Source organism: Dysidea avara, chromosome 4 (genome assembly GCF_963678975.1).
Source record: "Dysidea avara chromosome 4, odDysAvar1.4, whole genome shotgun sequence".
Classification (NCBI taxonomy): Eukaryota; Metazoa; Porifera; class Demospongiae; order Dictyoceratida; family Dysideidae; genus Dysidea; species Dysidea avara.
The window spans coordinates 4,413,057-4,438,064 of record NC_089275.1 but is presented as its reverse complement, the minus strand read 5'-3'; the positions used below and the strand labels follow the sequence as shown (position 1 = coordinate 4,438,064).

The following is a 25,008-nucleotide window of genomic DNA, read 5'->3' as shown; positions in this document are numbered from 1 at the left end:
AGATTTTTCATTCCCTGTTGTTGGACTAATTTCATATTGTCTCGCACTGTTATTATGTGAAGTCTGCTTATTGTAGCTAATATACAGATTTACAGGAGCTAGTTCTGTGAACTCTATAAACTGGAATATAGATTGTCGGATGGCTGAAGTGTGAGGATTGCACCAAATATGCCGGCATAATTTTGGCATAATAGGCTATCAAAAGCATCAAGCATTAATTATGTCAGCATAATAGGAAGATTTTCTAGATTTCAATTAAATGTGCAATGCACATGCTACAAATACAGCAAAACATGAACACAGTATGCCTTAATAGCACATTTCATAACAAGAAAATGTGCAATGTTATTATTTTTATTGTTTTTTGGCTGATTATTTACACTTTGCAGAAAAAAGATCAAGATACTCTAATAGAGCAATACGACAATCAGGAAAGACTGATATACTCAAATAAAACAGCCAACCCTACAGTATAATTTTGATTTTGAAAGCATAATTTTGAGCATAATAGGCTGAATTCTTGAGCACTGCTCAAAAATAATAATAAACTAATTTCAAAGTACAGTATAATTGGCTCAAGCCTAGTATAGAATACTGTAAATCCTCTCAATTTAATGTATAGAGTATCTAAATACAATCACATGTCTATTATATCAAAAATGGTAGTTTACTATGCTGTGTATTTAAGATGGCACTCAAGATTTCTACAAACAAGATGTCTGTAAATTAAAATGTAATCATCATGTCCAAAATTTTGTGCCTTTACATTATAACTTCATGTATATTACATACGTATAATATGTATTTGCATAGTGCTTACATGGTACTCATCTTATGTACAATAATATTTAGTTCCAAATGCATATTAAAGATAGAGTGTACTACTCAGTGGGATTACCTATAAAAACTTAAGTAGATGCATATTGTAAAAAAGTGTATGTATATGTACGTTACTGCTATGAACTTATAAGTCTCTATTTGGTAAACCTTTTCCTTAACATCTTCTCAATCTTTTCTGTTGCTGATGTAAGATTTTCAACATCTCTAATTTTCTCTAGCAATGTTTCCCATGTTTTTGGCATAGGACCATGACCTGTTTTAAGCCAGTCCTCAAAAAGCTTTATGCAACGTTTTTCTACGTTATGCGATGCTTCTTCTATGGCCTCAACTTCCTGGGGTTCATAACGCATGGAGTAAGCCACACTTTGCCATTCAGATTTAATGTTAGGTATGACAATTTTAATCAAGTCCCACATCTCTGGCTTGCCTACATAATATTATTACAAATGCATACAGTATAACTATAGTTTTATCAAAAGTTCAAATCTCACTTTCAGCAAATATGCTGGTAAGATGTGTTGAGGATGTGGTTGGTAGCGTCACTGTGGTAGTATCACCTATGTATAGTAGATACCGCACATTGCCTGCTATAGTACAGTTAAAACATAGATCATTTATGCATTACAATGAATGCTGTGGTGGTAGATAGGAAAATTGTGGACATCATTGCATTTCTGCTTGGTGGTTTTTAATATAAAGTACTTTACTTCTACAGTGCAGGAATATTTTTTTAAAGATGCATGTCTTGTTTTACACTGCTATAATACTATTAAAGATCTTATTTATAGAAGTGGTGTATATTAATGACAAAAATGGAGCTTGGGGGCAAATGTAATTCTCTAATAGTGCCTGACGAGCTCTATGGGGCAAAGCCTACTTCAATCTCCAGTTTACTTTACTGGTTTTCACCTTGATAGTACCTTTCCTTCATTGTAATACTCATTTTCCTTGTAAGTGTGTGTATTTTACAGAATGGTGTACACTTTTCTTAGGAACTGTACATAAATAGTGCAATAGATGTACAGAGCTATAGCATGCACAATCTGTGTGTGTACACTGCAACATGTCTCATGGACCTTGCAGTATGAAAGCAGGTAAACATACATCTCAGTAAATCATTAATGCAATCCTGGATTACCTGATTTAACAATGACTTTTAAATCATTTGCAACATTAGAAAGTCCTTGTTCATCCAAGGCAGAAATCACTTTGCAGTAACAAGGTTCAACATCTGTCTGCATCCATTCAACAAGCATTGCAAATGCTTGATCTTCTATTTTTGTTTGTATCTGCTCAATTTTCTCAAGAACATGATGTTTTAGTTTTAGAGAGTATCCAACAAATTTCCATTTAGTAGTCAAATGTTTTCTGATACATCCTAATACTGAATATTCTGGCCTAGCACATAACTCTTGATCCACTGAAAGTACAAGCAAATTTAATTTGCATGTACATACGTATTAATAATAGTATATGTAATAGTTGAAACATGGGCAGGAGGGATTTTCCTGATATGTATGCCCAAAGCCCAAGGGCTGCAGACATACACATCAGGAAATTCCCAAGTACCCATGTTAGAGCTAATATGTAACACTTCCATTTCAGACTAATAGCCTGTGCAACATGAGTATAATCACCCATACCAATAATATTAATCTAACCATAGATAATAGAGTGTACCGGGATAGGAAATGGACTGTGATTCCTATTGAAACACTCTGTGTCTGTTGCAGTTTCTTGGTTTCGTTGGTGATTTTATTCAAACCACATAATTTGTCGAGTGTTGTTGCTGTTCTTTTCACCAATGCAAGGTACTAAATAGTACTATAGCTTGTGGACACTAGTGGAAGTGAGGTATGTCGAATGTTGTCTTTGGTTTTGCATTAGTTCCGTCCATGTACTAGCATTCAAATTACTTTTTAAAACCGCTGTTTTGAAACCTGTCCATACAGTGAAGTGTAGTCATTATTTTTGTCTCCCTATAACTGAGACATGAAGCAAATTTCCAATATTCGATAGGTGAACAGGTGTTACTTAAAGTGTGCAGTTTTCTAATATTCACTTTTCACTGTCATAACTATTTCCATTTTAGACACATTGTAGGTTTTGCACATTCTGTGAAGCTTTAAGTAATGCTACACCTTGTTTCCCTCGGACACTCAAATGTCAGCTTCTGCTTGCATGACCCTTGACATAATAAAACTTCAACCATTAAACTTTTATAAACCACATTTATGGAATGCTATCATGAGTAGAAGCTGAGTATATGGCCCATAGAATATGAACAGTGGTACTACTGTATTAATTTCAAGACTGAGCTTTAATTTACTATAATGCCGAGCTATGCATGCATGGTGGCAGCATATATGGTGCCAGCTACTGTGTGCATGGTGCTTGTGTTGCAGGATGCCTTGTAGGTTTCACTCTCTATCCAGCCTAAGAATTTATTTCAAAAACTAAGGGCTCAGAGATCTAGCTACACTGTTACTACGTATCTCACAGTTGTTTCCTGTAAGTATTGCACTGGAAACTGTTTCTGTGCTAAAAGCAAAAGAAGTATATATGGAGCACCAGCAGAAAACCTTGCTACAATGCAGCATCACTTGGGAGTGGATTCAATATTGTCACAAGGTATGATTACTTAGTAACCAAGTCTACATTGTTAGCTTACCCAGGAGTGTGCAATAGTTTGATATGACAACTGATATAAACAACAGGCCACTACTGATATCAATGATAGTTGTTGGCGATGATGCAGAGCATCCCACAATACTCACAGGTCCCTAGTGGGATAGCATTAATAAAATAAATAATATCCAGGAGTCTGGTGGTGCAGCAAGACTTTCCTCGCCTGTACACATTGATGAGGAAAACTTACCTATACAGACCAATAAGACTGTTGGGAGTGGGTGGAGGGTAAGGGGACAATGAATGAGGAAGGAGGTGTAGCATACCATGACAAGACACACAATACTATATGCTGTACAAACTGCATGTGGGATGCTGATACCTCCAGGTGTTGGAGTAAACTGTTCTTAATGTAACTGGTACAGACAAACTTTGAATTGTATGGCACTCTGTGTAGTCCAAGAAGGAAAGACGATAAGTGCCATCCTGAGAGCCACACTAACTTTCGCAAATTGACATCATCAGAAAAAAAAAATGAAAGGATGCAATAGCTACACCACAAAAACAGACTGTATATACAACAAATGGAATAACTAAAGCTGAGATTGGAAAAAGCAATAAAGGATAGAGTTAGTGTGGTCGATGATCAATTACATGAAGATAGTTTAACCATCATGAAAGAGAAGTCATCATATATTAGCCAGACTTGTCCCCATGACAGCTTTCAGAGAATGTTTTGGGATGCATAGCTGAGGGCAGCTAATTTGAAGAACTCCAAGAACATGAAGTGGGATCCTCTGATAATCCGGTGGTGCTTGTACCTTCATCATCTACAGTATCTAGTTCTGCATATGAGATGTTGAGAGAATCAGGTGTAATTACTTTACCATTGTATACATTAATTCTTACATAAATACTGACTGTATTTATTCCATCTATGGTTTGGTGTTGGAACTAATAGTCCAAAAATTTTACCTTGGCTCAAACAAAAACAGACCACATCCCCCAATAGTGAATAACATTAGAGTCATAGGTTGTTTTGTCTCATTATAGGGAGTTTTTTTAAATAGTTGTTCCAATACTGAATAAAGACAGGGTTAGAATAGGTAGTATTGGAACACTATTTTTGCTGTGATATATCCTAGAGAACCCTCAGGGATTATACATGTTACACAAAACCGATGACTGGATTCTCAACAGAAGTGGATGCACAATTGATGTGACCTGCCAATCCAACAACGTGTATAGAGTGGGAGAAAGATGTTACTATTCTCATGGATGACATGCACATAAAGAAGATTTGGTGTATGGCAAGCACGCTGGTGACAAATTTTGATTACTGAATACTTGATTTGTAGCTACATTTTTAGGGGCCATCATTGGTTTTACTAACCTGGGAGAGGTGAATTCCTACTTGAGTGCTTTTGAGAATGCCAGCAAAACAGATGATAGTCATCTTCTTCCTTTAGCCAACTCATTGTTTGTGTTGCTTGTTAAGGGCTTGTTCACCAAGTTAAATTTCCCCCATGCACAGCATTAACAGGAGACCAGATGTACGAGCCACTATGAGAGGCAATCAGTCATCTGGAGCTGTGTGGCTTAAAGGTGCTGTGTTGATTGTTTCGCTTATATGACCTACCTGCAAGACATACATCTATAAAACAGTAAACCCATATGCAACCTATGGACGTTTCTTGTATTTTATATCTGATCTACCTCACCTGATTAAGACAGTTAGAAATTGTTGGTCTAACTAAAAAAAGATTTTGGATAAGTAAATGCTTATATACATTATTGTGTTTGTAACATGCACCTTGCCTGCATATGTAGTTTGATGGAAAGGAGATTCTGTGGTCTCACTTGGTTGACTTATACTGGAAGAACCAGTCACAAGATAGCTCTACTAGAGAACCTCAAGTTTGAACATATAAGGTGGGTTGATTTGGCAGCCCAGATTAGCTGATTATTTATTGTAACCTGTTTCTCATTATCATAAAGGTTCTCAGCAATCATATTGCTAAGGTCCTAAGAATGCTAGGAGGGGGAAAAGCAAGAGACAGCAGTGTTTGTATCTTCTTGATTGTTTAAATGTTTCCAACACATCTACTGGAAGGTGCAAAAATGATGACTTCAAAAAGCCATTTAAGAAGGCTGATGATATTAGAGTGAACACATGCATCTGCACACAGATCATAAGCATCTTTGATGTATGTCACATGCCATCTAAATATTGCATCACATAACTATTTAGTGGCAGCATTATTCAACTACTGTATTTCCTGAAATTCAACATGGTTTTGTAGGCATACAATATTCTTCTGTGTAACACCTGTATTTTCGTCCTTATTGTGGTAATTAGAGGAGTTCATAACATGGTTGAACAAGTGGGAGAGAAGTATAGCTGACAGAGTTGGATTTTCCAAGAGTGAGAAAGAGATGCTGAGTTCAGTGACCAGATGTGGCATCAGAATCACAGGTTGTGTAATAATAGTTAGCTACATAAAATTTATACCATCATCTTTGCAGTGTCACCTTTTGTAGAGATACTCGAGTACATCTTAAAATTACCATGTCTTTTTTTTGCATAAACGCCTGTGCCAGGATGCAGTGGAAAAGTTTTTTAGCCAACAATGGCAAAGGGGTGGTGCCAATGACAACCCTAATGGCCAAAAGTTTGTGAAGAACACACAAGTAATTCATGTCATCAATGGTAATCTGTGGGACCATAAAACACAATTGGCGAGGAAGTAGCCATGAGTCAAAACTAACAAAAAGAAAATGTGTTTCAGATCAAGAAAATGAACCATTATCAAAGAGGCGGTACACCCGCATGTAACGTTGTAGCTATGTTTGTTATAATGAACACATGAGTCCTTACGATATCACGTAAAAAGTCAAGTTGGTGAATCTCGGGGAATTTGTAAGTGTTTTGATGTTATTGCATCATTTAAAGACTAATTACAACATATGCTAAAGGCCTAAAGGGGTAAGCTTTGATATAGAATGGTTAACTAGTGTTTTTTGTAATGTGGGTATTTGAAAACGTGCCTAAATGCTTGTGAATGCACTATAAGACTAGTTCTTACCTTTCACTAAAGTTTCCCAACTCGCAGAATGGTAACAATACTAAAACACATTCATCTGAGTGCCTCCTGTGGCAAGACTCCAACTCGTGATAATAGTCACATGAGCATTAATTTATTCCCATAATCAATTTCAGTCTGAGCCTTTATAAGACAAACAGGGTGGCACCAGTATACCTCATCCACATCAAGCTAAGGCTAAGCTTGCTTTGCTGAAAGTGGCTTGCTTTTTTATATGGAACCACTTTCCGGGAATACATCTCAAGGTATACATTTAGTTGTATCCCTGTAAAGAGGTATATGTGGCAAATGTATCCTCTGGAATTCCTTTGAACTGAGTAGTAGAGCAGCTTAGCTAGCAAAAATGAGCAAATTGTGCACTTTGTGCAGAAAGTATGAAACTTTGCACATAGTACCTACCTACAATGAAGTGTATTTTGAGATGTGGAACCAATGCAGATTTGACCTTTGGTATCCTCTATAGTTCATTTTATGCTCAAAAATTGTGACCATTGTCTATAATTATATCATCCATACAATACTAAATGCTTTCAAACTAGGTGCCAAATTGAAGATTTTTATCCAAGAAACAATACTTGTTGCAAGCTCATAGCATATTCCATTTCAAAGTTATGGTAAATTTTACCAGCAGCAAATTCATATAAATCCAACCGCCCACATAATTATAACTGTTCATCTACATTCTTGTTTGCCACTCAATTTTTGCATATTTTTTAAGCTAATCATGGGCACTGCAGGTTGCATATACAACCAAAAAGTAGAGATATCTAGGGGTGGGGCATGTACCCTACTCTCTAGTGGTAGTTAAATAAAAGTTCATAATTATACGTATTGTTATTGTTATTAGCACTTTACAGTGGCCAGCACTGAAAGTCTTACAGCAACATGTGCTGCAGCCTGTTGCTCTATCAACAGTTTTAACTACAATGGGGGTTCTGTAATAGTTCATTTGGGGGGTGGTGGGAGGGGGTGCTTTTTTACCCCCCTTTGACAAATGAACTCCTTAAATTATAAATCAAAATCTCAGTGAATATGTCAACAACAACTGTAATATTGAATGAAATACATGTATTTTGCCTGGAAAAATAGCCCAGAACTGTACCTGAGAATACAAACATGAGATTACTTCTCGTCATTCTCAGGTACTGTAGGTCATTCTCAGGTACTTTAGAGGTTAGCTGAGAACGCACCTGAGGGAGTCTCTAAAATATCCTGGGTGCATGGTATGCCCCTTTAGATGCCATATGTGTAAACTAGCTATGAACACACAGATCTTTATACCATTGTCCCCTCTTACTATCACTGTGACTTCCCTTTAGCCATTTCTTAGATGAAGGTCTGACTGATAGCACTGTTTCTAAAACCTGTATGCAAAATTTTTATTGCTGTGAAGCTTTGGAAAATACTTTTTTTGAAGTCGTTAGCTTTTTAGCTACATTTACAAACATGGAACACATTTTACTATATAGAACCAAATTTTGAAACACAAATTGTCTAGTTGGTTATTCCCTCAGATTCCACCACATCTTGGGTGTGTGTCTCTCTAAAGGCAAATATATATTTAAGGGGATACAAGATGTAGGTATAGTCCAGGATCATAATCTCCCTTAGCCAGTTCACAAAATCAGCTATCAATACGATATGTTAGATATGTACTTAAGGCTTTTCAGCAAACATGACTAATAGTAGCATGTATAACCTTAGCATCTTATGCATTAAAATATTATTGTCATGTATACAGAAGCAAATTATAGCCATAAACAAAATCTGATGACAAAACTACATAAATTACGACGTTTATTGATTTATCTCACAGGAGTATTGTACATAACCCCTATGCCTCACTCCTGGATATCTCTCCATGTTTTGGTTGTATATGTAGCTGCAGTGCTCATGGTTAGGCATGAGGCTATTATGCTCCAAAAATTGAGCATTATGCTTTTGAGCAGTGCTCAAAAAATCACCTATTATGCTTTTGAGAATTACCCATTTTCCCAAAATTATGCCACCATAATTGGCTAATAATGCCAGTTCATTGCTGTATCAGGCCATTTTCATTGATGTTTAAGCTTCAAATAGTCTTTAATTCTTTAGTTGGTTGCTGTATTGGAGTATTTCATTTCAATGTGACTGCTTTATTAGAGTAAATAATCTTCATTGACTGTTCTATTAGAGTTTCTGACTGCTCTATTAGAGTATCTTGATCTTTTTTAACAGAATTGTGCAATCTGCAGATATTCCTACTGTTAAAGCTTTATAATCACCTCAAAATGTTAGCATAATTCTTGATTCTCACACATACCTATTATGCCCGAAATTATGCCGGCATAATCGCCGCATCCCTACTCATGGTTAAATATTTTTTTAAAGTTGAATGGCAAGCAAAGAATGTAGATTAAGGATGTAACTGCGTGGGAGGTTGACTTTATATGAATTTGCTGCTGGTAAAAATTACCATAACTTTGAAATGGAATATGCTATGAACTTACAACAAGTATCAACTTGTTTCTGGGATAAAGATCTTCAATTTGGCACCTAGTTTGAATAAATTGAGTGTTGTATGGGTGATATATAGACAAAGGTCACTATTTTTGAGCATAAAATAAACTGTAGAGGACACCAAAGGTCAAATCTGCGATGGCTCCATATCTCAAAATACACTTCATGATGGGTAGATACTATGTGCAAAGTTTCATACTTTCTGCACAAAGTGCACAATATTTCGGCTAAGCCGTTCTACTAAAGGTGTAAAAGTGTTACATGCTTAAATGTACCAGCAAGAAAATCACAGTATAAATTTGGTAGGTACAGTACAATCCTAGCCAGCCCAAGAGCAACATTAATTTATTAACAAAACTTATTATTATTACCTAATGAATGACTTAATATTGAGTATAGTGCTCAGAAAACCACCTAAAACAATAATTATATTTATTCTACTTTTAAGAAAGCATTCTCAATATCATGCCACAATCTTTGGTACAATGTCAGGTACATATATGGTTTACTAGACGATGTTTTAGTTTATCATAGTTTTAGGTTGTTGCTATGTTAGAGTACTTCAATATGTGTTTGCAGTATTATAATTGTGTGACTGTTCTAGGTAATAGTTGTGACACAATCATGAGGTTTGGCCACAGGCCCAAGGGTTGAGTTGTTTACAAATCAGATACGAACTGAATGGGTGTGTTCTAACTGATTCGTGGTATGGGGTGTGCGCAGATAAAAGGCACCCATTTGTAACACGGAAGGAACAAGAACGCAAGGCTAATAATGGCTACCGCTGAGCGCTGTATACAAGGAACAATTTACTCACTAATTACTGTCTTGATGGTTAGTTAATTCATTGTTTATTCAATGGTAGCATGTTTGTTATGCATGAGCCCAAAGTGCCATTGCTGATGCCAATCACTCCAGCCATTGTCTGCTTCCTCATCATTTAGACGGGTGTAACTGAGGTGTCTGATATTCATTGTTGAGTGGTGCAGTGCTTTACTAGCCTCAGTTAGCTTACTATATTGACAAACGAGAGTGTGGCTGTTACAGTTACAACAACAGAGAGATCGATCCTTCTCTAGTCTACAAAGTGTTAATTAAGTAATCTGCGAGTGCATGCCTTAACAACTTGTTGCTTCAGAACAGAATTGATGGTTGAATTAATATTGTTAAAACTTTTGCATTTAACACTAGGAAATAAATCAATAAATATAACTGATATGTTACTATAAAGTGCAGTGTTGTGTGTTCATTCGTTCCAGAGTGATTTACCTCCTTGTAAGTCCTTGATGTATTAGCCTTGTATTGTGACTTCCTGTGTTGGTTTGGTGTTTGGTTTTGTTTGAAGTCTTTCAACTAATTAGTGCCAAGATTGTGTGGCCAAAAGAAGGTACTTAGCCATGTTACAATTAGTTGTAAACAGGTTTACAACTGATTTGTAACACTGGCGGCTGCCTTTGATCTGCCCACACACCATACTACAATGCTGCGTTGTAATATACCAGCCCAACTCCCACACATATGTACTCTTACCGATTCCATCATGGCATAATTGCACATCTCAAATAGGGTATTACAACACACAATGTTGTGTTGATGACTTAGAGCATGGTCATACATGAAGCAAACAAAGAAATACATGAGTTCTTTATACGCTTTTAGTTTTGGTGAAAATGCAACCTCATCTTCCTCTCTGCAGATCTTGCATGGCCTTTCTTATTAGATATTGCTTAGTTTTAGCTTGGTAAATTAAAATACCATAGAGTGTGATTGATAAGTGTACGCAAATAGTGCTTGTTAAGTACGTACCTGTTTCTCATACGTAATCATGATTCAAGGCACAAAATTTCATTTGGTACAAGGCCAAAATAATGTGCCTTTACTATACTAGTATATTTAAAAATTGTTAATTTAAAAATGAAGTATGGATCTATGTAACAAAACGTAGTGAAACAAGAGATGAATGATGGTGTTACAGCATAGCTCAGTGGGAAGTCCCTACTTTAGCATTGAACAAAATAATAATAGCTAATGTGCCAAAGTAGGGACTTTTCCACTGAGCTATGCTGTAACACCATCATTCATCTCTTGCTTCACTACTTTTTATTGCATAGATCCCTACTTCACTAATTAACAATTTTTAAAATACTAGTTTTTTGTTGTGGCACAGCTAGCTACAATGTAACTTGTATTAGCTAGTCCATTTCGTATTTTCCACATCAGTAGGTATGTGGAAGGCAGATATCATCACTTATAAACATATTGCGCATTTGCTCAGTGAGAAGTGGAGTTCCCCATATTCTGTGGTTATGGGCAGGCTTCGCTGGAGTTTGGGGTTCTCCTTGCTGCACACTTCAATATTGTGTATCAGGGTATCATGTTCTAGATCCAAGTGTCCCTGTGTGTCTCCAGCCGTCAAGCTTGCTGTTGCTAAGGGTCACCTGTCTCCTTTAAAAAAATATTGTAATAGCTATGCTGATTTTATATTGTGCTTGCTTCTTTTTCTTATAAAAATAGCTATGTCTACCAGAACAATGTAACTTGTAACTGTTCTATCACACATGACTGTTGTATTAGAGTATATCCTGAGTCAGCCAAGGGGTGTTTAGCTAGACCAATAAGGAATAAAGTGATCAGGACACACAATAGTGTGTCGTGCGGCCAAGTACAGCTAGTGTGGACGTACGACAGACAAGTGTGCATTTTACAGGAACCAAAAAAATGCTGTTTTCCCGCATTCATAGCTCTATAGTGCCTGAAAGACAATTAACTAATCTTGCTGTGGAAACTCCCTCGGGATAGGGCACCTCCTGTTCCAAATTTGAGTTGAATCTGCCCAGCTATTACTGATATATGCGCCTTCAAAGTTTGTCTTATTTTCTTCATATCTTCTTTTTCTTCTTTTCGCACCACTCGCTATAACTCGCGCATGCTTTAGTCGATTGACTTCAAATGTGGAGGGCAGTAAGTACATCATGCAGAACAATTACAGGCTAATTTTTGTAGAGATCGCACCAAGAACAACGGAATTATGCACGATTTTGAAATTTCAAAAGCGATTTGTTGTGACGCCTACAGGGCAATCCGCTTGACGGAATAACTTGAAAATCGGTCTGCACATGAAGTTACTATTGTAGTGCAAACCTTTTGTGGTTCGAAAGTATTAGAGTAGTAGCTTAGGAGATATAAAGCAAAATCAAACATGTGAAAAAAGCGCGATTGAGATACTCAATAAAACATGCAGTCACTGAAAAGTTGTTTTTTTAAAAGAACTACAAAAAAACGTAGGAAAAAATTTCTCTAGGTTTCAAACCAGGGACCTCCACACCTATACAACCTAGCCCTTACCACTCTGCCACTGCTGTCAGTTGCTCACCTCACTTAATTTCTACCTTATAAATGAAAATTTCAGTTTAGTACACTAGAATGATAACTCGTAGATCTATCAGTGAAATTCTAGAACATTTTATATGCATTGTATTGAAGTGCTCAGAAAAATGTGTGCTCTGTTAGAGTAGCTACTACCAAAATTATGAAAATAGTGTGTCATGCGGCCGAATACAGCAAATGAGGGCGGGCGACATACTAGTTTTACGGAACTAAGAAAATGCTGTTTTCATGTATTCGTAGCTAGATCGATAGTGCTTGAACAGTAATTTAACCATTTATACTGTGGAAACTTCCTCAGGGTATGTAGGGAATCTCCCATGTGTCCAATCTGCCCAGCTATCTTCACGCCTTCAAATTCAGTTCTTCGTAGCCACCACACGGTCTTTGACGATTCCTGGAGGAGAAAAAGTTCAAGGTGAGTTAAAAGGAAGTGTCAAGGCCAACCATAGGCGGCTTTGGAACTTGCAATTACAAAAAGAAGTGATACCTGCACAAAAACAAGCCAAGCTTTGAAAAATAGTGTGGCTTTAAAATGCCTGGGTTAAAAAGTTGTGAAATCAAAAGTGGCGGCTGCAATGATGTAAATGCTAATAAATTTTAATAATGGCCATGTGCATTGTTAAAATTTATGAGCATTTACAGCATTGCAGCCATTTCTTGGCCGTCACTTTTGATTTCACAACCTTTTTAGCCCAGGCATTTTAAGGCCGCACTATTTTTCACAGCTTGGCTGTTTTGGTGCGGATCTTGTTTACTGTTAAGTAAATACTGAGCTAGATTCAAGAACAATATTGTCAACTGGAATAACTTGCCAACCTCAGTGATTGAGTTGGAAATAATTAACATGTTTATTAACCGATTACTAGACATATAACTAGTATAGCTGTACTGTAATCATGTGTATGTGTGTAATTATTCGCTCCCTGAGTACATTGGCATGCTTTCTGCCCAATAGAATAAATAGATTGTTAAGAAGTGGGGTCTCCATACTCTATCGCTATTGGTCCATCTAGGTCTTTATTTGATGGGCGTGGTCGCAAACCAATCGTGAATGGGATCCCAATCGTGAAGTAGCAGATATCCAGCAAGTGTACCTCTTATAGTAGCGCTGGGACTAAAGCACTTCTGAAATCCAGCTCTGATATAATTTATAATTCTGTGGTGTCTAAACATGCCGCTGAAGAAAGTGTTGATACAGAAAATTAACACCTTGATATGGATTTATGGATGAAGACAAGCAGCCCGATTGAAGATAAAAGAAAAGACAAGGTGCAGAGGGCCTACATTCGTCGGAACCCCAAAATGTACATCCCACTGGTGAGTTTGTTATTGTGGCATAAAATGGTGACTGTGAGCTGCTTCATTATTTTGGCCTCTAGCCTTGCGACTGTGGTCAGTGAAGCAGTCAGTAAGACTAAAATTTGGTTTTGGCGATTTTTAAAAATTCTATATCCGGCCACCTGTAGGCATTTTGTTATAATTATTTAATGCTGTCTTACGTATTATGCGGACTATTACTATTCTTTAAAGGTGATTTTCATCACGTAAAATGTCTCTAGGACGATTTTTGAAGGTGGAAATTTGGGCGGCATGTAAAGTTTTCACTGCGATCCCTACTTAAACGGTATTACTGTACCATTTGATATGCTCACCAGGCAAAATGGTGCTCTGTAGCGTACACAAAGGATTTGCATTGAAACTGGACTCAAAATATTGGTACACATGGTGACTACAAATCATGACCGCACCCAAGAGAGGTCATGAATTGTAATAATCACTTATTGAATTGGCACATGCATGCACTTAACAAATATACTAAAATTACAATAGTTTTCGTGAAGTTTTATTAGTCATATTATGAGCCAAACAACCAGACTCTATGGTACGCCTTTCGTCTATTTGCTGGTTTCATGACATATAAAATCACTATTATAAACAGAAAATTACTCTATTCCCTCTCAAAACATATTAAGTTTACAACTATTTATTACACGAGTACAAGTTTCATACACATTACTTATAATAATGAAGTATGTACCACAAAGCAACTTACATACCTATATGCGTAGTAATACATTGATCAATAACATTTAAAGCTTTGGTTTCCGGAGGAGTTTCTGTGTATGAAAAAGGAGGTACATACATATAAGGCATGCATATGCATATATAGATGTACATGCATTCATTGAATTTTAGTGTAGGAGACAGAATCCCCTATAAATACTTCAGCTATCGAACTGATTAACTGCTGTATTAGGGTGACTGCTCCATTAAATCGGTTGTTATATATACTGTACTATTATAGCTACATCACTGCTAGGAAGATACGTATACCATACTGGTAAAGCTGGTAAGTTTTGCCATTATTTGCATAAATATTGTGTACACATAGGAACATAATATACAGCACATGTATGTGCTATACATACTGTGCATACATACCTATGACTTCTATACTAAATAAAAAGTCAGCAATTTTGTATTCTTCATCTTTCCCGTATGCTGCATGCAATGAGAAACTAAAATTTGTAGCCACCATTGCATCATTTCTGACACATCGAATTTGAAATCGAGGTGGATATTCACATGTTTTTTCAAGTTCTTCTAACTTTTCAATAGAATAGAGTTGCCAATATTTAAAATCATCATAAGAAATCTAAATTTGTACATAAGGGCACTGTAATTATCATTGAATATGCATACCAAAACATTATACCTGGCGTTTTCCATACCGGTACCACCCTTTGTTGTTTGCAAAATCTGCATTAATAACCAATGATGTTCCTTCAACAAAATCGAATGTAAAGGGATCTTCACGATATGCATTTTTATCTGCGTACTGTTCCTCAATCACCTGCATTCATGTAAATATACACATACATAATAATTAATACCATGCATACAAAAATACAAAAAGTTTAGAATAGACAAATAATTGAATTTTTGATGATCATTATACGACACGTAACTATGCTGTAGATTAATGAAATAGTCACTGACAGAGAAACAGATTGTCCTACACCTTTCTGAAAGTGAAAATACACTTACTGTATTATATTCCAGCATTAGATTAAAATACTGTACCTTAATGCAATCAGAGTTGACAGGACAAAAGCATACTTCTCCAAAATGCATTTTCCCAGTTGTGTAAGTGTAAAACAGTGCTCTAAATTTATTTGAAATGTTCTGTTCACTTTTTTTCTTCATGCAAAATGAACAAAAATGATCAGTAGCAAAAATACAATATCCAATTTCTTGGTCAAAATAATATGACTCTCTTGGTGCTTCTTTCATCACTTGTTTCCCATCACTAGTAATACTAAGATCACGAACACATGCTTGCATTACAAACAAATTATCTATATCTTTTGAAGATTTGATGCTGGCATAGTGACTCATGATCAAATACACTGGAATTTTAAAATTGTAAGAAGCACTAACCCAAATGAAACTACTAATAGAATCAAAATCGTTAGGTAACTCATAAGGACCAAATCGGCTTCCTGATGCTTGTATCTCTATACAGTCTCCTAGTGACACAGCAGTAGGTGGAACAACAATAACAAAGTCATGATCTTGATTGTAAAATGTGCCTCCCTTATGATCGACATAGTACGATACAACATTTTCACTAAGCAGGGGGCAGTCTTCAGTAACTTTAATAAAAGTGACTGGAGTAGGAATTAGATTTTGTTTAAAAGGTATAGAAGTTATTAAAAGATATTGTGACATATAAAGGTTTTGTAACACAAATCTGCCAGATAATCTGTATTCATTATTACTATGTGGTGGGGGAAACATATAATCGGCAATAAATCGTGGTCTAATATTTCTGCCACATACATCCAGAAACGTCAAAGACAAATTGTTCGATAATATGACATCTATCATAAATTCACCTTCTGAAGAAAAATGAAATCTGTGGTTCATATTCAAAATTTGAAGATTAGGATGACCACATAAAACTCGAGCAATTTTCATCACACTATCAATTTCTAATAAATTGTGAGATATATTCAATTCTTGCAATGTGAGACAATCAGCCAGGGCAGCACATAATTCTCCAATGGCTTCAACTGAAATATTAGTACTGCTAATATCCAATGATTGTATGCAATTAGCTTTTGATAAAGTGTTGACAATGTAAACAACAGCAGTTGTTCCAAACTTGTTACAAGAAATGTCCAACTTCTTTAGAGAGCTATTGTTATTAATGATAGCTACAGTGCTGTCAGTTATGCATTTATCCAAGTTATTAGTATGCATATTAAGCTGTTTTAAATTATTAAGGTTTTCTATGGCTTTTGTAATGTTTCTTGCTCTGGCAACAGTCAAATTTGCATTTGAAATATCAATTTCTTCTATAGAAGAAGTCTTTGAAAGAATTTCTGCAAATAGTTTAGCTCCCTTGTCAGTAATTTTACAACCACTGACATCTATTTTTTTCAATAATTCCAGATGCTTACATAATGATTCAGCAACACTGGTTTTTTGCTTCTTACTGTTGATACAGAGTCCCTTACATATGATCTCTACTACAATGGAATAAGAACTGCATATAAACAATTTACATAATATACAATACACTGTAAACACCTCTGTCAATATTAACGCTATTGCAGATAATTATAAAAAAGAGAGCACCAAAACTTTAAGGATTAACTTATTAATAACTACAATACATCAACATAAACTTTGGCTTTGTAAAACAACCACACTGTTCTTCAGCGATGTATCTAGAATCTCTGAGTTAGTAAGGCACAAAAGCAAAAAAAAGGGAAAAAAGTTACAGCCTGTTCACAATGGCAGACTATATTAAAATTCTTAATAGTTTGCTACAGTGCTTCTCTGAACAGAGTGACTGCTTTAGTAGAGTGATTGATTGCTCTATTTATATATTTTGACCTTGCATACCAAAATTCTTTGGTAGGGCACAGGCCCACTTCTAGATACGCCACTTCCCATGTTTACTAGGAATCCTAAATGCCAACTTTTGTATACCGCAGCACGTGAAAGCTATCAAAGACTTTGCCTTCATATCAAAACTAACAGTACAGTAGTACAGTGCCACAACCCATGGATTTCCATATTGCATATTTCATAATAAATGACTTCATTCCTCAGTGGAAAATGCTATTGCTTTGAAACTACACATGCTGGCACTTTGTGGTCTTATCTATGTTTTGGAATAGTTGAGTTAATTAAGTTATGTAGCTGATGCCTAGCAACCACATGTACTGAAAACCTGTGGTAAATTTTAACTTTTGTTTATTCTCCCACACGGTACATCGTGACTGTAATTGCTACATTATATTGCTTCCTTTGACCACATAGAATATTTATATAGAAAGATATTTGATTCATGATCCATTGTTTAATTGATACAAGGGAAATTCCAAAGATTAGGCCATTATTACAAATGCTACTCCTTCATACCCACATATGTATGTGTCTTTACAAATACACATGAAGAATGTCAAAGAGTAGTACAATAAGCTATAGAGATATTATCCAAAAATTCTACTAAGGTTTTTCTATATTTCTACAAACTTGGTAAATGGGTTCATGGTGCCTAATTATCCTTTCAACGTAATACCATCATGCTCACAGAACAGTATGCTCCTTGCCTTACTCAGAAAACTTGAAGTTTGAACTTTTACAGTATTATTTAGGACAACAGACATTGATTTCTGTAAGGCTCTAGAACTGTGTCAGCATAATTGTATTGATGATTATCAAAGAATATACAGGAATGTATGCATTTAAATGACATAAACACTAAGGCAGCATTTTAAACATACACATAATATAGATTTTGATATAATTATCAATATAAATTCAAGAAAAATACTGCGCTCTGACTGGCTAAAACATAGCAACCATATTAATTTGCATCCAATGGAGCCAAAAAGTTTCAGACATACTGTATGTGATAAATATTTTATTCTATTATTGTTAGGTAATCTATTGTTTAGTTATGTTAGTACACTTCCACTTAAAAATGGTAATTTATGTCCGGTGGCATTGTATGGCCAAGAAAGCGGGTGTGTCACACTACATATACCATATAGTGCAAAAGCCTAATGGAAAAAATTTTTTTTAAATTTGACAATTTGCAATGCAATTTGTCAAAATTTTTACTGTTGAATTAAATATATTATCTTATACAATTGAAACATTTCATCAGAATTTTACTCTCGATCATCCAATTCATAAAATGTCAAATACTGCTGCTTGATGTACAGGAAGAAAGGAGACATGGATGTGCATAGCTCTGTGGCTTCTTATCCAAAGCACACAACTTGTGCATTATAGCTGCTAGTCTTGCATGGCCAGACCGTTTATTCTCCGTTACGGTGCTTATCAATTAGTGATTATAAGCGCCTACTCTGAAAAAACGTATGAACCAAGTCATAAACCCCACTCATGCCGGGACCACCGAAGTCTTGTGGGTGTTGATCGCTTCTCATAATCATAGGTGCCTCATACTTGTATAGGGCAAACTCGAGTGATGCTGTGTGGGTTACGTTCATTGCCCACTGATGCTTCTGAGTTAGGATTCAGGTAGGCTACATCATAGATAATATAAGTGCACATTATCGATGGTTACATAGCACAATACTATTTGGTTATTAATTAACACTAAATCATTTGTAGCCAAAACACCAAAAGCTACTTTATAACAAGCCTTGTGCGCCTGAACTGGCCATCCTCAAAATTGAATAACAAGGATTTAGAAGAGTTCACATATCAAAAATAAAACAATTGGAAAACCCAAAGTTTATTTGTGTCATCGGTATCAGAATCTTCTCAAGAACAAAAAGAAACTAGAGGATGACCTTTTCAAGGCTTCTACTACAACAACTGAAAGTAGGTTACTATCAATGGATCTTATTCCAGAATGCCGAAGAGCCCAAGCAGCAGTATCATTGCAAAACCATGAAATGCAAAATTTACCTCCAGATGCTGATGTGATTGTTGTAAGCCAGTTTATCTTATTATCACACCAAAAAGACAGCCAATTATATGTTCTTTGTCAAGATGAAATTACAAAGCAGCATTGTCAACATTTACTTGCCTTATATGCATGAATGCCAACATATCTACTACATGCAGAGGCTTGTAACTAAATCAGAAAATTAATGAAGCTGTTGTGATCTGGGGATCAATTGACAGTTGCCCGTATCCACAGTGCTATTATACTACGGTCCTCAGGTGTTGTTGAAGAGAAGCAGCTGAATGGTTTTACAGAAGTCATATCTGACTGGCATACATGGCTCTGTTTACTTATGGTATGTGACTTCTTTGTTATTGGCAAGTTGTGTTGCAGACCATTGTTGACTGCTTTTATTCATCAAATGCAAGTGCAGACTAAGGGACTTTATTTCAATTGAAGCAGTTAGTTCACCACACCTCATTTGGAAAGGAGCCAAAGAAAAATATGAAAGCAACAGAAGATTCGTTAGGAGCTAGTCATAGCAACCGGTGTCATCACAGCTACTAAGCTTTTACAAGAAATGCTGCCTGATGTACAGGGATGTAGTAATTTAGCAAAAACACCTACAGGTTTATACTGATCTCGTTTCCTGATATAGAAAATTCTTTCACAGCAAAACTCAGAAGACAGCTGAAGAAGCAGACGGATTGAATTCTCCAGAAGTGAATGATTCTGTCTACTTGTATGCTGTGGAGATTCTAACTTTGGGGATGTTATGGTATGGATTTTGAATGTCATACCAGAAGGAGGTGCCAATACAATTGTGATATATTGGAAGTTTTTAATGCCAGTATTTAGACAAGAGAAGCATTACAATGAAAGTTTCTTATTCACTGCACACACATTACTTCTGTCATCAAGAGAGGCATGTGACCTTAAATGGAATAGGACTGTCAGTACAAGTGGCTGGGTTGAGCCCTGTTGATTTACACATGGAGCACCTACAATAGAAGATCAAAATTATGGTTCGAAAATTAGGTTCGAATGTGTCACCAGCAACACTGCTTCATGCACTCAAGGCTTTGGCTGTTGTAGACACTGTGAGGCCAAATTTTTTAAAGATGACCAGAATGACAGTGCACTACACATTTGAAAACAAAGACTTCCACACAGTTTCATCAATCAAGAAAGAGCTGGACATGATTCAATGACAGCTTACTGAGAAGAAAGTCCCTGAGGTTAAAAATGAAAGAAGACACAAAGCATATCCAGATTACAAACCATTACTACACTCAATTAATTGGAACAATATTTGTAAATGGTGTAAAGACAAGATAATTACTATTTAACGTAAATCACAAGAATTTTTACAATCAGTACAACATAACCATTCACATAAATCGCAACACTGGAAAGCTTTTATTACATTTCCTTTTCATTACTAAACAAAAAAAAGTTTCAAAGAGCATCCTTCTTCTGCACATTCGCATGTTTCCTGTATGATTTTTCATTTCTTAGGTTACCTTCTTCCCATCATTGTAGGATATAAAATTGCCTTCACTGGACACCCATCTCTTCCAATTTCTTGGACGAATTCCTCTAGGGAATTTGGGCACCTCCAGTTGATTATTCTATCAATGTCTGGGTAATCAACGCCCATGCCAAATGCTGCAGTTGCAATTAACAATCGGACTCCTCTTCCACTCCTGCAGAATTCTTTTTAGCACACCTTCTCTCAAATCTGGTAATGACACTGCAGTAAACACACCACCCAAGCGAAAGTGTACAATGCTGTCATATAGAGCACCAGGTTGGTAAGTAATATTCTTGCCCATTCTTTTCTCGATAATCTTAAAAAGGTAGCACAGTTCTGCAAAGTCTGGCAAAACATTACTGTTTTGGGCATGTTTACTCACTTGGACAATAATTCATCAGTGATGTTATTAGAAAATTCCACTATTCCAGTGTGGTATTGTACTACATACTTAATGTTTTATCAATTTGATGGCAATCCAATTATCATAGCAGGATCCTCTAAAGAAAGACTATGTAGCACACAGTCCAAAGTATCCCTTGTAGCTGTAGCAGTGAAGGGTAAAGTTAGGGATCAGAATGTGGATGCTACCTATCTCTGTAATCTTCTGCGAAAATCCTTTCCCCTACATGATGAATGTAAAAATACATTAAGTCATATTGCATACATACCACAACTTAATTAATACAGTGAACTTCATCAACCACCAGGGCATGTAGATTCTTCTTGTACTTGTCTGACAGTAGCACCCTTGGAATAGCACAGCAGATTCTCAGAGCTTATATACACTAGTTGAATGTCCCCATTCACAACAGCAGACATTGCCGCTGTATCCTCTTGTGCTTGGCCAACAAACTCCACTATGATCCCCTTCTTAATAAACTTATATCTCTGGTCTATCATCAGTGATATCAGGGGGGCAAGTGCAATAACAATACTTCCAGTTATGCCTAGAAATATTAGCAAAATAGTTTGCATAAATTAACTAAGAAACCTGAATGCATACAAATTATACAGTGCTGTTTAGCTAAGCAGGCAAATATGCCTTACCAAACAATATGTCAAACAGCAGTGGCAACACAGTAAAAATAATGGATTTTCCATATCTTGTAGGTGATGCCACAAAGGTGTCCTTTCCTGAGACAAACGTGCACAAGGCCTCCAACAATTTAGGTTTTAACGGTTTCAATTCCATATGCCAACAAACCTCAGTGACAGCAGCATTGAATCAACTGAATGTGCCATTCTAGAGGCCACTCTTTTGACACAAAAAGTATAGTGCGCCTTTAGATAGAACCTCTAAACCATACAAACCGCTATAAATTGATTTCAAAATTGACACTTCATACATGACAAAACGAGTACGGTTTAAGACTTGGCCCAGACCCTTTTTTGGAGTAAGCACTTATAATTTCTAATTGATAAATACTATAACGAGAAAAAGCGGTCTGGCCATGCAAGACTATATAGCTGCCTGCCAGGAAGAGTAGGCAACAAGGAAAATATGACTGAATTCACTCCAGGATATGTGATCAGATGACCAGATCTGCAAAATCCCGACTTAGTGTATTTCAACATAAAACCTAACATAATGAGCTGAACACAAGATCCTTAACCTATGAGTCACTGCTATCACAGCTGTTCAACTAACTTAATTTCTTCTTTGCATAAAATTTAATGATAATTCTAGCTTAAATCTACATGATAGTAAAAATCATTCATGCAAAACAGCTAAGCTGTAAAAAAGAGTGCGAATTTCAAAAGACTGGGAATGCAAAAGAAGTTGTGAAGTTTCAGAGTACTCTAGAACATTCTATTTAGAAATCCACAAAAAGTGTGCTGCAGAGTAAACAGTTGAATAAAACATTCAATACGAACAATTATAACTTCTGCATGTCTTCAATAATCATCATTGTATCTGTACATAGATAAGAAATGTGGGTGAAAACAAGCTGCGAAAAAGGATGCAGCCTTTAATGCCTGAGTGGATGAAAAATGTTGCGAGATCAAAGGTGGTGACCAAGAAATGGCTGCCATGATACTAATGCTAGTTTTTTTATAATGGTTGTGCATTAATAGCTTTGCAGCCATTTCTTAGTTTCCACCTTTAATCTCACAACCTTTTCCACCAGGAACACATGCACACATACACACACACACACACACACACACACACACTGTATTGTGCATTTTAGTTCATACGATTTCTCAGGAATATTCCGTGTTGTAATGCAATGGAAGCTTTTGAAAACTCATAATTTTGATGTTGATGACGAGGTTGGTGACGAGGTTGGTGACTGTCTTCCTGCAACTTCGGTAGTTGATATTGAAGTGGCTGAAAATCCAAGGACTGATAAGGAGAATGAACAATTTGCTGGGATGCCACAGTAGACTGAATTTCATGATCATCTTCTTGAATTTTAATTGGCTGGCACTTAGCAAAATGATGCTGCATTTTCAATTCCGCAGCTTGTTCCTTTACAGACCATTCTTCTGGGCGGTCTGTATGCATATGGGAAGTGTTGGTTCTTATGGAAGCTTTGATGGGTGGTAATGGTGGTAGCAGACTTTTTGACTTAAGATTCATCTTAGCATCATCATGTAATGCTAACTGGTGAGATGAGTGTGAAGCCGTATGTTCTTGCACTGCAGGAAAAAACATAAAGCACAGTATAAAATAAAGTTGCATGGCTAATTAAGAACATATAGTTAGATAATTTAGTGGTATCATACTTGTATTGGTTAGATGTGCACGGATGCAGAAATTAGCCAATATTCCAATAACCAATATATTGGTTGCAGAATTACCAATTCCGATACTGATACCTTTTAGTACTAACTGGGCTGCATGAAAGGTTTTCAATATAAACAAGGATCAATATAAACAGTTATATTGCATTCTGAATATTCCTTGCTGCAACCCTTTGCTTGTTTGTCGCTCAAGGCTGAAACAAAATTAAAAGAATCATTACACCATCACGAATTGGCTGATATACAAGACCATGTGATTTGAATCAAGCAAGATGGCGCATTGATGTACAATGTGTTTCTGTTTAAGAAATGAACGTCACAAGTGTTTGTCACAGGAAAGAAAGTGAAAGTTTGAAGGACACTACTACACCTGTGTAGAAGATATGTTTATTGCTTCAGTGAGATTTATAATAGTCTGTTCTGCTTCTACTGGCATGCAACATGGGTGATTGCTTTTATTACTTTGGGAGAAATGTCTCATAGAAGAATACATGTTTAACAATACAACATATAATGACTGTAAAACCTGCAATTAAGTTTAGATAGGGCCGCCCACAGGGGGGGGGGGGGGGCAACTGGGGCATTTTACCCCATCAAGGGCCCCTTGAATACCTGTTTAAAAGATTGATATACTCTAATAGAGCGGTCAGATCTTGATACTCTAATAGAGCAATCACAGTATTCATCAGAGGAGCAGTGTAACAAGCTTATAAATAAGGATATATAGTTGGTGAGGGCAGCTATTGTCATTGTCAGCATGTAACAACTTTTTAAATTTTTTATTTAATTTTTTTTTTAATATTTGACTTATAGCTAGGCTGAAGTTGTGCATTCAGAGTGGAATCCTCCTTTCCCCTGGGGCCCCACTTAAACTCTTTGTCCTGGGCCCCTTAATTTCTCTGGGTGGCTCTGAGTTTAGAGTGTAAAATTTTCTGTGAAAAAGTTGTATAATACTAGTATATTAAAATTTATCATGAACCATGGTACATACCTATGTTGTTAGCCAAAATCCTAATAGAACACACACCTAAACACCACCTTAGGAAGCTTCCCCAACCACAAAATAAGCCTTAGGATAAAGTACATTTATAGTTCCACTGAAAAGTATGAAGTTAAAAATGAACAAATGAAAATAATTTTAAATAACTGAAATATGTATGCCATTTATCTTATTATTATCATGAATTACGGTAGTGGTTCATAATATGTTTTTGCCAAAATCCTAATAGAACACACACCTGAACATTACCTTAGGAAGCTCCCCCAACCACAAAAGAAGCCTTAGAAGTTAACTTGGAAGAAGTACAGGTCCATTGGAAAATATGGAA

The 25,008-nt window shown here is 36.2% G+C and overlaps 1 protein-coding gene across 1 annotated transcript; it reads right to left on the bottom strand.

Annotated features, from left to right (window-relative positions):
- Positions 1 to 703: 703 nt before the first annotated feature.
- Positions 704 to 23,098, bottom strand: LOC136252320 (uncharacterized). The gene is made up of 9 exons (XM_066044733.1): positions 21,601 to 23,098; positions 21,312 to 21,554; positions 15,543 to 21,274; positions 15,175 to 15,312; positions 14,901 to 15,114; positions 14,516 to 14,575; positions 1,979 to 2,260; positions 1,332 to 1,397; positions 704 to 1,267 (listed from the first exon to the last, which is right to left on the bottom strand). Exons 3-9 carry the CDS (start codon positions 16,722 to 16,724, stop codon positions 975 to 977), a joined length of 2,235 nt encoding a protein of 744 aa, XP_065900805.1. The 5' UTR covers positions 16,725 to 21,274; positions 21,312 to 21,554; positions 21,601 to 23,098; the 3' UTR covers positions 704 to 974.
- Positions 23,099 to 25,008: the final 1,910 nt, after the last annotated feature.

What these genes read in the sequence shown, in the direction of transcription:
- LOC136252320 (XM_066044733.1), bottom strand. Translation starts at nt 16,724, where the DNA reads ATGCATACTAATAACTTGGATAAATGCATAACTGACAGCACTGTAGCT. An exon ending in AAAAGTCATTGTTAAATCAG is followed by an intron (nt 1,398 to 1,978) that starts GTAATCCAGGAT and finishes TACTATACATAG; the next exon opens with GTGATACTACCACAGTGACG. An exon ending in TACCAGCATATTTGCTGAAA is followed by an intron (nt 1,268 to 1,331) that starts GTGAGATTTGAA and finishes AATATTATGTAG; the next exon opens with GCAAGCCAGAGATGTGGGAC.